General features: G+C 23.3%; 6 protein-coding genes across 6 annotated transcripts; all 6 read right to left on the bottom strand. All coding sequences in view use genetic code 6, as the record gives it.

Moving 5' to 3' along the window:
• Positions 1-158: 158 nt before the first annotated feature.
• On the bottom strand, positions 159-2,140 carry TTHERM_00190650 (MFS transporter; the record flags this gene model as incomplete). Its single annotated transcript, XM_001016642.2, has 5 exons — positions 159-190; positions 243-716; positions 768-1,108; positions 1,178-1,355; positions 1,411-2,140. The coding sequence occupies 5 exons, from the start codon at positions 2,138-2,140 to the stop codon at positions 159-161; spliced, it is 1,755 nt and encodes a 584-aa protein (XP_001016642.2).
• Positions 2,141-3,042: 902 nt separating this feature from the next.
• On the bottom strand, positions 3,043-6,524 carry TTHERM_00190640 (KRI1 family carboxy-terminal protein; the record flags this gene model as incomplete). Its single annotated transcript, XM_001016641.3, has 9 exons — positions 3,043-3,900; positions 3,959-4,294; positions 4,361-4,500; positions 4,561-4,628; positions 4,686-5,307; positions 5,370-5,503; positions 5,565-6,018; positions 6,088-6,252; positions 6,305-6,524. 9 exons carry the CDS (start codon positions 6,522-6,524, stop codon positions 3,043-3,045), a joined length of 2,997 nt encoding a protein of 998 aa, XP_001016641.3.
• A 405-nt stretch (positions 6,525-6,929) lies between these two features.
• Positions 6,930-8,511, bottom strand: TTHERM_00190630 (pre-RNA processing PIH1/Nop17 protein; the record flags this gene model as incomplete). The annotated part of the gene is made up of 6 exons (XM_001016640.1): positions 6,930-7,067; positions 7,126-7,417; positions 7,472-7,655; positions 7,722-7,865; positions 7,922-8,258; positions 8,356-8,511. The coding sequence occupies 6 exons, from the start codon at positions 8,509-8,511 to the stop codon at positions 6,930-6,932; spliced, it is 1,251 nt and encodes a 416-aa protein (XP_001016640.1).
• Positions 8,512-9,434: 923 nt separating this feature from the next.
• TTHERM_00190620 (62.3 kDa TRP-Asp repeat protein in SER3-ILV1intergenic region protein, putative) lies at positions 9,435-11,373 on the bottom strand (the record flags this gene model as incomplete). The annotated part of the gene is made up of 6 exons (XM_001016639.1): positions 9,435-9,794; positions 9,857-10,440; positions 10,505-10,682; positions 10,740-10,931; positions 10,988-11,075; positions 11,198-11,373. 6 exons carry the CDS (start codon positions 11,371-11,373, stop codon positions 9,435-9,437), a joined length of 1,578 nt encoding a protein of 525 aa, XP_001016639.1.
• A 608-nt stretch (positions 11,374-11,981) lies between these two features.
• TTHERM_00189617 (U6 snRNA associated-like-Smprotein) lies at positions 11,982-12,486 on the bottom strand (the record flags this gene model as incomplete). The annotated part of the gene is made up of 3 exons (XM_001470767.2): positions 11,982-12,058; positions 12,177-12,314; positions 12,378-12,486. The coding sequence occupies 3 exons, from the start codon at positions 12,484-12,486 to the stop codon at positions 11,982-11,984; spliced, it is 324 nt and encodes a 107-aa protein (XP_001470817.1).
• Positions 12,487-13,096: 610 nt separating this feature from the next.
• On the bottom strand, positions 13,097-13,477 carry TTHERM_00189610 (hypothetical protein; the record flags this gene model as incomplete). Its single annotated transcript, XM_001016637.3, has 1 exon — positions 13,097-13,477. One exon carries the CDS (start codon positions 13,475-13,477, stop codon positions 13,097-13,099), a length of 381 nt encoding a protein of 126 aa, XP_001016637.1.
• Positions 13,478-13,850: the final 373 nt, after the last annotated feature.

Here is a 13,850-nt window from a genome sequence, read left to right as displayed (position 1 = left end):
TTTTAGTTAATGAATAATCTTTAAGAAGAAGAAGAGAATAAATAAATAAAAATATATAAATAAATATAAAACAAAATAAATAATTAATAAAATATTTTTTTAATTATATTGATTGATTTAGTATGTGCGTATGTAACAATGTAGGTTGGTTAATTTTTTCAACTTTATATTTTAATGTTTTCTGGAATAACTATTTTTTAAATTAATTTTTATAAAGATATTAAATTTTTTAAAAAAATTACTTTATTATGTGCCGATTATGTTAGTGCTTGGTATTGATTGCATTTATACAGTTTACTCTGGAATATTATCTTCTAGGGGTTGGTTAAGTGTTTCTTTTAGAGGGATATACAGCAAACTAGCTAAGAGACCTGCTATACCCATAGAACCAATTGGATTGAGGTTTTCAACAGAGAAAAATGTTACAAAATAACCGCATATAATACTACCTACAACTCCTACAATAGAAGTAAATCCTATTCCAATTGATCTGATAGAAGTTGGATACAACTCGCTTATATATACTTAATGAATATTTATCTAAAAACCTAATAAGAATCTTGCCACTCCCATTAGGACGGTTTATGCAATTTTTTGAGAGCAGAATCCATCGCAGTCTGATGGAAGCTTTACAAAGAAGAAGAGCAAGAAAACTATATTGCTTGCTATCATTAAGAATCCATTTTTCCTTCTAGAGATTTTAGGGATAATGTAAACTATTTTATAAAACTCATATTAAAAAAATTCTATTTAATTAAAATTTTTACCAGTGAGTAAGTTAGAAACTGCCTCAGCAGAATAAATAATTACTGTATTTATTTTAACTTCCAATCCAATACTAGAAAATGTAAGGTTAGTTCCATACAAGTGAAATTGGATTATAAACAAAATCAATGAACAGCAGAGTGTTGTTATCAGTATAGATTTACTTTTAAATAAATCTAAATATCCATAAGTGTGAGTTGTTTTGCTTTAAGGTTGATCTATTTATTCAGCTGAAGTAGGCTCTTCTTTTAGATCCTCTTCTTTAATTTAAGGTTTTTTATTTATTTTAGCGATGTGATTCAAGATATTAATAGCCTTTTTTTTATCCTGCTAAAAAAGGAAACTATTAATTAATTAATAAAAAAAAAAAACATAATTAATTATTGGTTTAATTTATGATTTTCTAATTTACATTGGTGGCTCTTAAATATAATAATAAAAGAGATTTGATACAATAATTGGTATTGCGATAAAATAGATTTATAGATGTATCCAATTATCTGTGATATATTAAGTGATTGCTAAATAAATTGCTCCAATAGCGAATAAAGCATTTAACAAAGCCAAAGAGTACTCTCTGAATTTTCCATCTAGTATCATTAAAATTTTTTTAATAATATCCAAATTTAATTAAATTTGATTTACCTGAGTGTTCATTGATAAAGCAAAATACGTATGTGATGACAGGATTGACTCCAAAAGTAGAAACAAATAATCCAGCAGCAACAAGCCAAGGTGATTGGATGAGGACTCCACTAAGCAAGCTTCCAATACCTGCAAAAATCCAAAATATAAGTGAAGCAAACTTACGTCCTTTATTGTCTGAAATGTAAGAAGATATGATAAAACCAGCTATACTACCACTGTAAGTTATAGCTATTATACTATCAGCTATAACCTATCTTTCACATATAAGAGGAGGATCAAATTACATAACTAAAGATTTGGGAATATAAGTGGCGAAAGAGAGAGGGTTGCTCTATTTACATACCCAGTTTTCACACTCAGTTCCGTTAAGTCCGTTGTCACACTCAAATGTCGGTTTCAAAAAAAGAAATATTGGGGAATTTAAAACAGCACCTGCTATCAACCATTAAAGGAAAAAGAATATATTACATATAATTTAATATCTTCCATTAGTGCCAACCCTTTAAAGGGCCTCCTAAATAGTTAATTTTACTTCCTAAGCAGGTCTAGGTATAACTTTCTTGTTCATTTGTGAGAAAGTGCCAGAAAAAATTTGATTTTCAGTAGCATTTGAAACAGAATGTTAGAGTCTTATCTTAGTAGGAGACAAGTCAGACTATCTAAAATCATGAGCTTTAGTTGGTGAATAATTAGGTGATGTGAGTTCAGACTAAAGATTTTATATCATTTATTTTTTAAACAAATTTTATTTATTTATTTCTTTCTCTTTTTTTTATTGATTTGAGTAATACTTATTTTAAAAATTAATTATTTTAATTTCCTTTTTATTTTTAAATAAACTATTTTTGCTATGGAAGTCAAATAAGAATTTTTATGCTTGTTTGTCTATCTGTATGTATTTTCTAGTTACAAATGATGTTAAGATTTAATTTTACTAAAATCAAGATTCATTGTTACATTAAATACCAATAAATAATTAGATATTTGGTCAACATCATTTAAAATAATAAAAATGTGACTAATTTATTTAATCTTACAATCTTAATTTAAGCTTCTTAAATTTAAATAAAGTATTGTTACAAAGTATCTATCTATTTTTTGCAATTACCCATAAAATATATTCTTAAGAATGTATTTTAGTTGTTAATAAATGCAGAAATGAAATTAGAAATAATATAAATTTTGTTGTTGTAAATGTTATAGAATGGTTTTTAAATGTAACTATTTTCTCTTTTTACAGAGAATAAATTATTATGAAATGGTAAGTTTTTATTATCAAATAAATAATTCACCACCACCAAATATCTAATTTGCTTTTTACTTAAAAAAGATAGTTTTTTGTTTGGAGAGATGTTAATTAATTCTGTTTTTTTGATAATTTCATCTATTATGAAATGCATAGCTAAATTTGTTCAAACAAGCTTATTTTATAGAAGATTTATGCGTTAAAATACGTATATGTATAAAACGAAATATTTTGCCATAGATTATAAAAATTATGATAAATATCTTTCATACATTTAAATAAAAACTTTAAGTTAAAAATTGCATTACTGAAAAATTATTTAGTTCGTTCCAATAATGTTTGTAAATTGTTTTTTACAATTTTGTAAATAACTTAACTTTAAGTCAAAATAGAATATTTTTTTTAAGAAATAGCTTAACTTACTTTTTTTTCATAAAAATAACGTTATGTCTATTTTCTGATAAATATATGTAACAAAATGGTTAATGAGAGTGTTTGAGATATAAATTACATTTCAAGTCGAATACATTTAGAAAAAATAAAATGTTTATTTATTTTTAGGTGAAATGTTAAATTATTTTATAAATATACAAAATAAAATGAAATTTTGTGTGATTTAAGCAAGGGAAAGATAAATTATTTACAAATATTCTTAATATTTAACAGAGAAATAAAAAAAATATATTATTTTTAAAAAAACACTTTAGCAAAATTTTTGCCAAAATTATTTACTAATTAATTTTAATCAAAAACCATAAGATTTAAGTCTTTTTTGAGAAACTTGGAGTTTTTCTTGTTTTGATAAATCTTCTAAAACAAGTTTAGGCTTTTATTTTTCTTCTTCTTCTTATTTCTTTTTTTGCTTTTCTTGATTGAGTTTACTTAATTCCTTAAGATATTTCTTTTTGTCTTTTTTCTTTAACTCTTTTAGATCTTCTTTAGTAGTGAGCCCCTTTTCTGTGTCTTTCTTAACAATTTTCTTTTATAATTAAAATTAAATTTATCTTAGTTAATGGGTGATTACATTTTTAAAAAGATTATAATACCTTATTAATTTTGGTTGATTTTTCGATTTATTTAATAACGCTCTTGTTTTTAAGATTTTTAGATTTTACAAAACCCTCATCGTCTCTATATGGAGCTAATTTTTTTATAGATACATACTTATTCAATACATTTGTATCTGCGTATAATAATTGCTCATCGCTCAAACCATATGAGTCTGGCTTAACTTCCATATACTGTTATTTAATAAAGTTTAAAATTATTTTTAAATTTTCTCAAAAATATTATTTTTACTTTAAATCTTGTTTTTATTCCTCCAGTGATAACGTCTTCATAGTCAAGATTGTAATACTAGTCAACCAAATTCTAGATTTCTTCATCGCTAATATATTTTTTAAGAGCTTATGGATCTTTATCAACAACAGCTTCCAAATCAACTTTCTTAGCTTCGATATATGAATATAGTTTTTTACTAACAATTTTTTCTTTATCAAAACACTCATCACATAGTATAACTTCATTATTGCTATTTAATTAATAATAGCTGCAATAATCATCAAGTTTTATATTACACTTTTTGCAAACTTAATATTCTTAAAGTAATTCTTAAATCTCTTCATCAGTGGGAGGCTAAATTTATTAAAATAAAATGTTTTTAAATTTCAAAAAATAAAAAATAATTAATTAATTAGTTACCACACAATTTTTAGGAACTATTTATTTTTTAAGAGGATGATCATGGAACTGTCCTTCGTTGCAAATTTTACACAAGGTGTAATCTGGACATTCTTGACAATCGAATCTGAATTAACCAGGTTGTATTCCCTTCTTGCAGTCTAATTTTAACCAATAAAATTTTTTAATAAACGCATTTATTTTATAAAAGAAATCATTACTATCGCAATACCACCATAAATACAATCCATCTTCTCCCTTATCTGATTAAGTCATAGCTTAAATTTCACTTTTTTAAGTAATAAATAATCATAAATAAAAATAAAAATTGTAATTCATTATTTACTTATCTTTAAGATTTTTCTTTATTGCTAAAGGAATGTTTGTTTTAACATTTAAAACATTATCTTTATCATCATCTTATTATGCAATCTAAATATCATTATTTTCATCTAATTCTTCATCCATATCATCTTCTTCTTCCTCTAAATCACTCCAATCGCTGCTAATTTCCTCATCATCTTCCTTATCTGCTGCTTTCTTTACTGATTTTTCAATTTTTTTGATTTATTTTTTATCAATACCTAACTTTTCTAACTCCATTTATTATTCTTATTTCTCTTATTTCTTTAAATTCTTTTCATATTCTTTAAGTTCGTCTAAATGAGAATCCTCCTCTTCATAATAATCTGAATCAAACTATTTATCTAAGTATTTGGAGAACTTTTAATCATCAAAATCTTCTTCCAACAACTTATTGATATCAGTCTTGATTTCTTTAGTTCCAGCTATTTCTTGGATTTTATGAACACGATCTAAAATTGCATTTCTAGTAGCTGCTTTCATTTGCTTCATTTCCTCATCAATTTTTTTCTTTTCTTCTTTCTTTCTTTCCTCTCTTTCTTTTCTCTTTTCAGCTCTAGTGCTATCCTTCTATCTCAAAGAATCCTAAACCTTTCTTCCATAGGCTATTTGAATTAAAAAATTACATAAATATTTCAACATTATCTTTTATATAATTAATTATTACTAACTACTTCATTAGCTCCAGGTTCTTCGTATCTAAAATTATACTTTGCTTCAAATCTGTCAGCTTCATCATCTTCTTCAAGATCTTTATCTTCAAATTCTTCATCCAGGCCCATATCATCTCTATCTACCCATCTATTATTAATTACAAAAACAAATTAACAAAGTCATTTGTGTGCATCTATCTCTTAATTACCCTTTAGTTAATATATATTTTCTAAGGAATTTATCAGTATCATCAAGCTTTGATGCATCACCCCAGAAATTCTATAGGACTTCAACATCTTGTTCTTTACCCTTTCTTTGTTTCTTTCTTTTAACTTTTTCTAAGAATTTACTATATTCTTTATTTTCATCTTCTATTTGTTAGAGGGATTTCTTTTTCTAAGTGAAAATAGCATCAGCTTCTTCTTCTTCTTCATCATCATCTGATTCTACTTTTTTAGCTGCATTTTTGAATTCATCTTTCAGTCTTTTTTATTCTTCTGCAATTGTTTCTCCCTTAACTTATGGTACATAGTCATCTTCTTCTGAAGAGAAATCTTCTTTTTCCATTTTCTCTAATGCTTCCTTTCTAACCATAGCTGCATAAGTCATCTTTTCTTTTTTACTGGATTTCTTATCATTCTACTCTACCTCGAAGTCTTTTTCTAAAATAAAATATTTATTTTAACATTGAAGCTAAAGACATTTGCTTGTAAAATAACTATAATAGGTACCTTTAAAGAATTTTTTATCATTTTTGTAAATGCTAGGATCTCTTAGTCTAATTTTTGCTAATGTTTCAATAAATTTATCATTAACTTTTTCATTTAATAATTCTCCATCAGAATCTTCCTCTACATCGCTACTTTCATCATCATCATTTCCTTCTGCTATTTTCTCTATTAAAGTTATTTATAACTTAAAATTGCAAATTATTTTAAAAAAAAATACTTTCATAGTCAGCGCCATACATAGCTTTGGCTTTATCTATTAATTGTCTTTGAATTTTTTTTTCAAAATTCTAAGCAAATTTTTTATTCACTTTAAGCTTCACATTAACATCTTCATCATTTTATTCTTCACCCTATTAAGCTTTTTTGCTTTTTTTATTTTTTGTTTACTATTGAGTCTATTCCTCTTCTTCGTCTTCGAATAAATTCTTTTTAACCATTTTTTAAATGAAGTTAGTGTTGTATTTATTTATTGTTTATTTAGAATTTAAAATTTCAACCAGATTGAATCAATCTACTTATATTTTTTTAATTAAATTAATAATTAATATCAAAAATGAAGGATAAATTAATAGTCAGTTTAGTTTTATATCAAATAAGATAAATATTGCTATCAATTACCTTTATGTATAAAATTTTTTATAATGATACATTTTAGAAATTTTCTTGAATTTATATATTCTATTTGCCTTAAATCTTTTATTTCTACTTATAAAAAAAATGTATTTAAATATTAAATAACTTAAATGCAAGCAAGCCAACAAAATATTTATAAACAAATACTAAAAATACAAATAATTACTTTTACTTATTAACATTTATTAAATGTAAAAAAATATTTTAAATCAAACTAAGTCATCCAACATATCATTTGATAAGCCTATAGCTTTATTTACTACTTAAGTGGTATCTTATTTAATTTCATCTACTTAATCTTTGCTTACATTTGTAGTAATTTTTTCTATTTCTTTTACTATCAAAGGCTATTAAATAAAATATTTTTAAAAATCATTCAATATTTTTAATTAATTGTAAATTTACTTTCATTTTAACTATAAGACAACGTTTAGTTGTGCTAAATGCTGTTTTATAAGAAGTCTTATCGATTTTAAGTGGATATTTCAAGCATAACTCATAAAACTTTCCATTTCTTAAGTACATTTTTGAATCAGTTACTTCTAATTATATGTGTTTACCAGTTACCAAAAGAGGCAATTCAATAACAATTTTAATGTATTTTAGTTTCTACAGATTAAAATCACCATCATATTCTTCTTAAGTACCATCCTTATAGAGAATATAGAGATTCCATTTAGGACGAGGAATCATACCCCTTAATATTTTTACACATTATATTTACAAAAAACATATTATTCAAAAAATTTACATAGGCAGATTTTATTTCTTTCCTTCATTCATTTCTTGAACTAACTTCTTTCCACTCTTAGCTATTTACTCTTGTGTTTGAATATCTTCTTAACTTAATTACTAAATTTTAGGAGCCTTTTTACCTTTAACTCTTTAATATTCAATACTTTTTCCTTTGTACTTTAATTTAGGTATTGAGAATTCTATTTAAATAATTTTAAATTTATAAAATTAAAATAAAAAGAAATATTTTTGCATATAAATATTACTATCATCCAAAGTAACTTTGTATTTTGTCTCGCAATAACCCTATAGCAATTATATGAAAAATTATGACAAGCCAGGATCTTTTTATAAGTTATCAGCAACTTTAGGATTGACAATTGCATCTACTACTTTACATAAATCTCCCTCTATTTTTAAATAGTATATTAAACCTCATAAAAATGAATAATATTAAATCAAATACTTTTGTCATTATCTTCTTTTAAACGCCCTAATGACATTGGAACTCTCAATCCTGGCTAATTTTCATAATCTACTAAATATTTTTCCTCTGGAACATCAATTAATGGATGAGTTAATACATTTATAAAGAATTTTTCTTATGTTCCTTTTTCGAATGCTTTGAATACAAAACGTGGTTCAGGTTCGATCACAATTCCACCTTCATTATCTAAATATTTATCGAGTTCTTTCTCAATTTTATAATATTCTTTGGTATTAACTGGTTTAGATTACTTTAACTAATTTTGGGATATTTCATGCTTATGTTTATCAATGAGTTCTTCATATTATTTTTTTATCTAGTTTGTAATTTTTATAAAAACAATTAAAAATTGCAATTTAAAAATATAAATTTCTATTTTCTAGCCATATTTGCATTTAAATAATATTTATTACTTCAGGATTGCTGTTGATTAATTTAAGAAGCTCATCATCAGTCATGTTATTTAGTGCTTAGCTAATTTAAGCCTATTGAGCTTGCTAATTATTGAAACCGCCTAACTAATCTCCCATCATTGATGGAATACCGCCTTTAGGAAAAGGAGCTTTCATTTATATTATATTGCTTGTTTAACTAAATTTATTAATGATTATTTTAAAAATTAATGATATAATTTTTTTAAAATTTAGAAAAATAATATATTTATTAATTTGATTTTTACTTTTAAAAAAGATATTTATAATTCTAAAATTTAATTCTTAGAATTAAATAGAAAGTTACAAATAAAACAACCAATGTTGAATATAAATAAATACATTTGCTAAATGATAATTTAAATATTCAAAATTTTTATTTTGAGTTATAAAAGCTTTTATGATCCTTTTTTCAAAAAAAAATTTTTTTTAAAAATAATTTAATTTAATTAAAAATTTTTATCATAATAACAAAATATTTTAAAATTTATTATTGATACAATAATACAAAAATTATTATTTTGTATAAAAAAAATTTAATTAAAAATTATTTTTTATGAATATAAAATATAATCTTTTGGTTTTTGTTTTTTACAAAAAGATTTTATTTTATTAAAATCTAAATCAATATTTAATTTTTACAAAAAATAGTTTTTTATTATTATTTTTATTTTTTAATTTGAGATTAAGAAACTTGTTAATTGAGCAATAAATATAATTATTTTTTTTTAAATTTATGTTATCATTAAAATTCTGTAAAAAATCATCTAATTAATAACCTAAATTTAAATTTTATTTACCTCAAATTTAAAAAAATATTTTTTATCATATTTTATTGTTTTAATTGAAGATACTTTTGAATGCATTTCATTATTTTACATTTAATTTCACTTGTAAAGAAACTATATTATTATAAAAAGCTAAATACCACAATTTTTATGTAAGTATTTAATAGAAAATTGACTTAGTGTTTGAAGATTTGGATTATTAATCTTATTAAAATAAGCAAGGCTAAAATATAAAAATATATACACATAAAATAGATTTTAATATATTTATTTTCAATTTAATTTTTTCTATTTTTTTAATGCATAAATAGGATCGAAGTTGTCGATTGAATCTAATTTATTTAAAACTTTTAATTCTTGTGATTTTTTTTCTTTTTCTGCATTTCTAGCTCTGATTTTTATATCAACAGCTTCTTTAGCTTTTTCTCTCTTTTCTTCTTGTCTGCTGAATTCCTTTCTTGCTTCTACTTTGCTAGATTTATTTTTGCCACGCATTTTATTTTTCTTTTTCTTAATTTGATTCTTTTCTCTTTCTTGCTTTTCAGCCTTTTCTTCTGCTTCTATAACTTCTTTACTTGCAGTATCAATTGTACCAATTCTATTGGGGTTCAAAGAAATTGTAGTGCTAGGAATCTTTTTATTTATTTCGATATTAATAAATATAACTATTATTGGTTAGAAATTTTAATTTTTACCTTTTCAAGTAATTTCTTAACAAGACCTTCTCTAGCTTACTTTTTAGTTTAATAAGGGTTTGATTCAAATGCATCGAAATTAGCTTCTCCTGAGCCAGGAACAACTATACTTGAAAATCCTCCATCTATACCTATACCAAGAAAATCTTCATAAGGCACGAATTAAGTGTCTGTTATTGTGTTGTATCCAAATGACTCGTGCTTCATGTAAGGTTATTTTTATTTTTCAAGTTACCAGTCCTTCCAAAGTTAAGTACGACATCCATAAGAAAGTGCAAGGACTCCACTTTGAGAAATATCCAAATGTGAAACAGTTGAAGGAGCAAAGTAATCATGCAATAATTTGTATGTTCTTAAATCCCAAACCTTCCAAAGACCATCTGTACCAGCGGTTACCATATAGAAACCTCTTTTATCAAAGGCAAGAGAATTAACATTTCCTTTATGACATAACATCTTAACTAAAGGTTCACTTGTATTAGGAGAATACATATTAACACAACCTCTATTATCACCAACACCAATAATAGCATTGTATGGATTTTACTTCATGCAAACAGGATCTCTGGCATTCATTCTATATTCTTTTAAATAATAATATTTTTATTATAACCTAATTACAACAAATAAAATAAACTATCTGCTTACCAGCAACTATAGAACCAGTAGATGTGTCATGATATTTTAAGAAACCAAGTCTGCTAGCGGAAACCAACAAAAAGTGATAAGGTAAATATTCTAAATGACTAGGCTCTAGGTGGCTTTTCAACTTATGCAATTCAATACCTTAATTATCATAAACATAAACATACTTCTTTTAAGCTACCTATTTATATATAAAGATTGTTCATTTAACTAACTGTTTTTGTTGTCAATTTATTACTGCAAACATTTTTTCATCATGAAGGAATTTAACATCTCTGATAGATTCTTTTACTTAAATTTCGCAAGCAAGCTTTTTTTCGTGCCAATCCATCATAGCTAAATGACCCTTGGATCCACCAAGTAAAAGATGGTTACCATTACGTGTGTAATCTATGCTATACTATCCCCAGTCAAGCTTTAAATCGAAAATCTATTTTTTTTATAAAAATGTTCAGAAACATATTTAATAATTTATCAAAAGTCTACTTTTTCAGCATTCTAAATAGGAAGCAAATTTTTTAATTGATGTTGTTTGAAGGCTAAAGTTTTCTCCATTCCTTCTGCTTCAAGATACCTTAATTATCAATAAAATTATCTTAGTAAATATACTTTGCATTGTTCATTTTAGAATAAAGCAATGAACTTAATTAGAGCTAATAATGTTTTAAATCATATTAATAATAAATATCTAAATACCCTTATTCTTCATGCTTAAGTAAATGATTTATTTTTTCATATTTTTCAGTTTGTTGCTAGACAAAATGAGTCTTTTTGATTTAAGAATTAAGCTTTTTATCAGATGATTTGAGCTTCTTGTTGATTTAAAATAAATCAGCAGAGCTCGACCTTTATGAAGAGTCCTTTTTATCCATAACTAATATTGATTCAAATTAATTTATTAAGCTAATAATTTATCAGATTTCTTTATTATATAAGATATATAATTTATTTTAATTTGGCAAGAAACAAATTAGACCTTAATATGGTACATTTCTTTGCTAAATGTTATTTTACTAAATTTTCTACTTTGAAATTCTAATTCTATCTAGTATTTCAACAATAACTTAATAAAAATTAGCTGGAAAAGCTGATATTTAGATAATTTTCTAAAATACAATTAGATCTAATTGATTTATAATTATTTTCTTTAAATTATTTTAAAAACAAAATCCAATTTATGTTAGTAAAAAGAATTAATTATATTTAATCAACATGCATTTACTTATTTATTTAATAAATTATTATTGTAAATAATATTTATTTATAAAAATTTAAAAAAAATAGTTTTTTATTTGATATTGAAATAATATCAATAAAAGATTTATTTATTTATTTTTATATTGAAAAGAATATTTTTAATTTGTTATGTTTGAAAAGATATTATTAATTAATTTCAATATTTTGATATTTTATTATATAGTTTATACACTCTTTTTATATGCAAAAAATTATCATTTCTCAAAATCTAATTCAAAATAATTCAGTTAGTTATTGGTTTTAAGCACTATATTTTAGAATCGTAGTTTATTTAGTTTTCTATTTCTTCATCTACCTCACCTTTTTTTTAATAAGTAAAGTTAGATTTTTAATGTTAAAGTATCTTAAAATCCTTTTTTGTAAATGCGTCTACAATTATTACTTGATTATATATTAAAAAAACTAGAATGAAACTTACCTAATACAGCAATGTTATCACCTCTAAGTAAATAAAGACCATGCTTAATAGTTTTGGTATTATTTTCTGATGAAAAAACTCTCTCTACACAATCTGATAATATTGAATTTAAAGCTTAATCTAAACCTTTCAAGATACCTAATACAAGCATTCATAAAATAATAATTATGATCCTTTATCCTAAAGAAAGTAAACGATTACCTATCAAAACCTTGCCATCAGTAGTTATTATCTATATTTTTTTAAAAAGTAGCTTTTCGAGAGGATTTAAGAGCTTGATTGGCTAATACTTATCTTTTTTATCTTCCATTTTAAAAATATTAAGGGCTATTTATCTTTAAAAAATATATCAAACAATAATCAATTAATTTAGATTATATATTTAATCAGGAGGTGATTTTAAAACTTTAAGATATTAATCATATAAAATATATATGTTAAATGATAGCTTATTATTTTAACTAAAATTTTTTATTATTTTTAAAGTCAACTGATCTTTTTTTTACAAATTATTTCTATTATAATTTATATTTAAAATTAACTATACAAAATTATAAATTGATTCAGTTAGATTAAAAAATATCTTGAAAAGTCAAAAATAAATAAAAATATTAATGTCAATGAGATAATTTCAACTTACAATTATAATATCAAGTAAGAGATAAAAAGAGGAGTTTACAAATTTATTAATTAATTCAGAAGAAGAATATTTATTATATAAAAGCAAGCAGGCAATACAATTAATTCTAAGTGATAAAGTTTATTTACAATATAAAAATAAATTGAATAAATTTACTTAAAATTAATATATTATATGAGAAAGAAGAGATTTTTTTAGTAAATTGCAGTAAAATTTGTTTTTAGTTGTTTGTAATTAATTATCTACAGGAAGGAAGTAAGGAATTAGATGAGTCAGTGAATCATTCACATTTGACTAACCTAATACCGATTATATCAATATTGTTATTTTACATCATAATTTTTAATGAATTAATGTCATAAGCTGCAAGCATTTGTACTAAAAAATCAGTATCAATCACATTTTTAAAAAATAGAATGACTTCTTTTTAAAGATATTTCATATCGATTATTCCTTCATAGACTTTGTTAATTTTTTCCTCTGTCAAAAAGCCCTATTCAACACCTTAGAAGTCTTTAGCAATAGCAACTTAGAGTTATTTAGAGTTTAAACTATCTCTAAAATAAATACGTTTATGAGATCTTTTAAGTTATTTTTATATAAATAAAGGAACCGTTTAGATGATCTTTTGAGTGTTTTTAATTCTATTTAAATCTTGCATTGTAAATTATTTGATTTTAATTAATTGCTTGTTTTACTTTAAAAGAATTTTTTTACTTTTTTATTTAATTAATTAATTTATCAATGAACAAACAAATTTCATCAAGCATTTATTTTGTAAAATTAAAAGTATTTTATTAAAAATAATAATTATTTCTTATCCTCAAATTATTCTTAAAAATTCTATCAATTTTATACTAGGCACACATATTTAAGGTAAATAATTAGTATAATTTATAAAAATATTTGATGACTAAAAAACCAATCTTAGCTTGTTGAATCTTCATATTCTGTGAAGATGTCAAATAAACTAAACAATACTGATAAATCAATACTAGAAAAATATAATCACAAGATGATCTTTTACACAAAAA

Source organism: Tetrahymena thermophila (assembly GCF_000189635.1).
Source record: "Tetrahymena thermophila SB210 genomic scaffold scf_8254638, whole genome shotgun sequence".
Taxonomy (NCBI): domain Eukaryota; phylum Ciliophora; class Oligohymenophorea; order Hymenostomatida; family Tetrahymenidae; genus Tetrahymena; species Tetrahymena thermophila.
The sequence above is the reverse complement of the archived record's forward strand: the minus strand, read 5'-3'. Positions and strand labels throughout refer to the sequence as shown.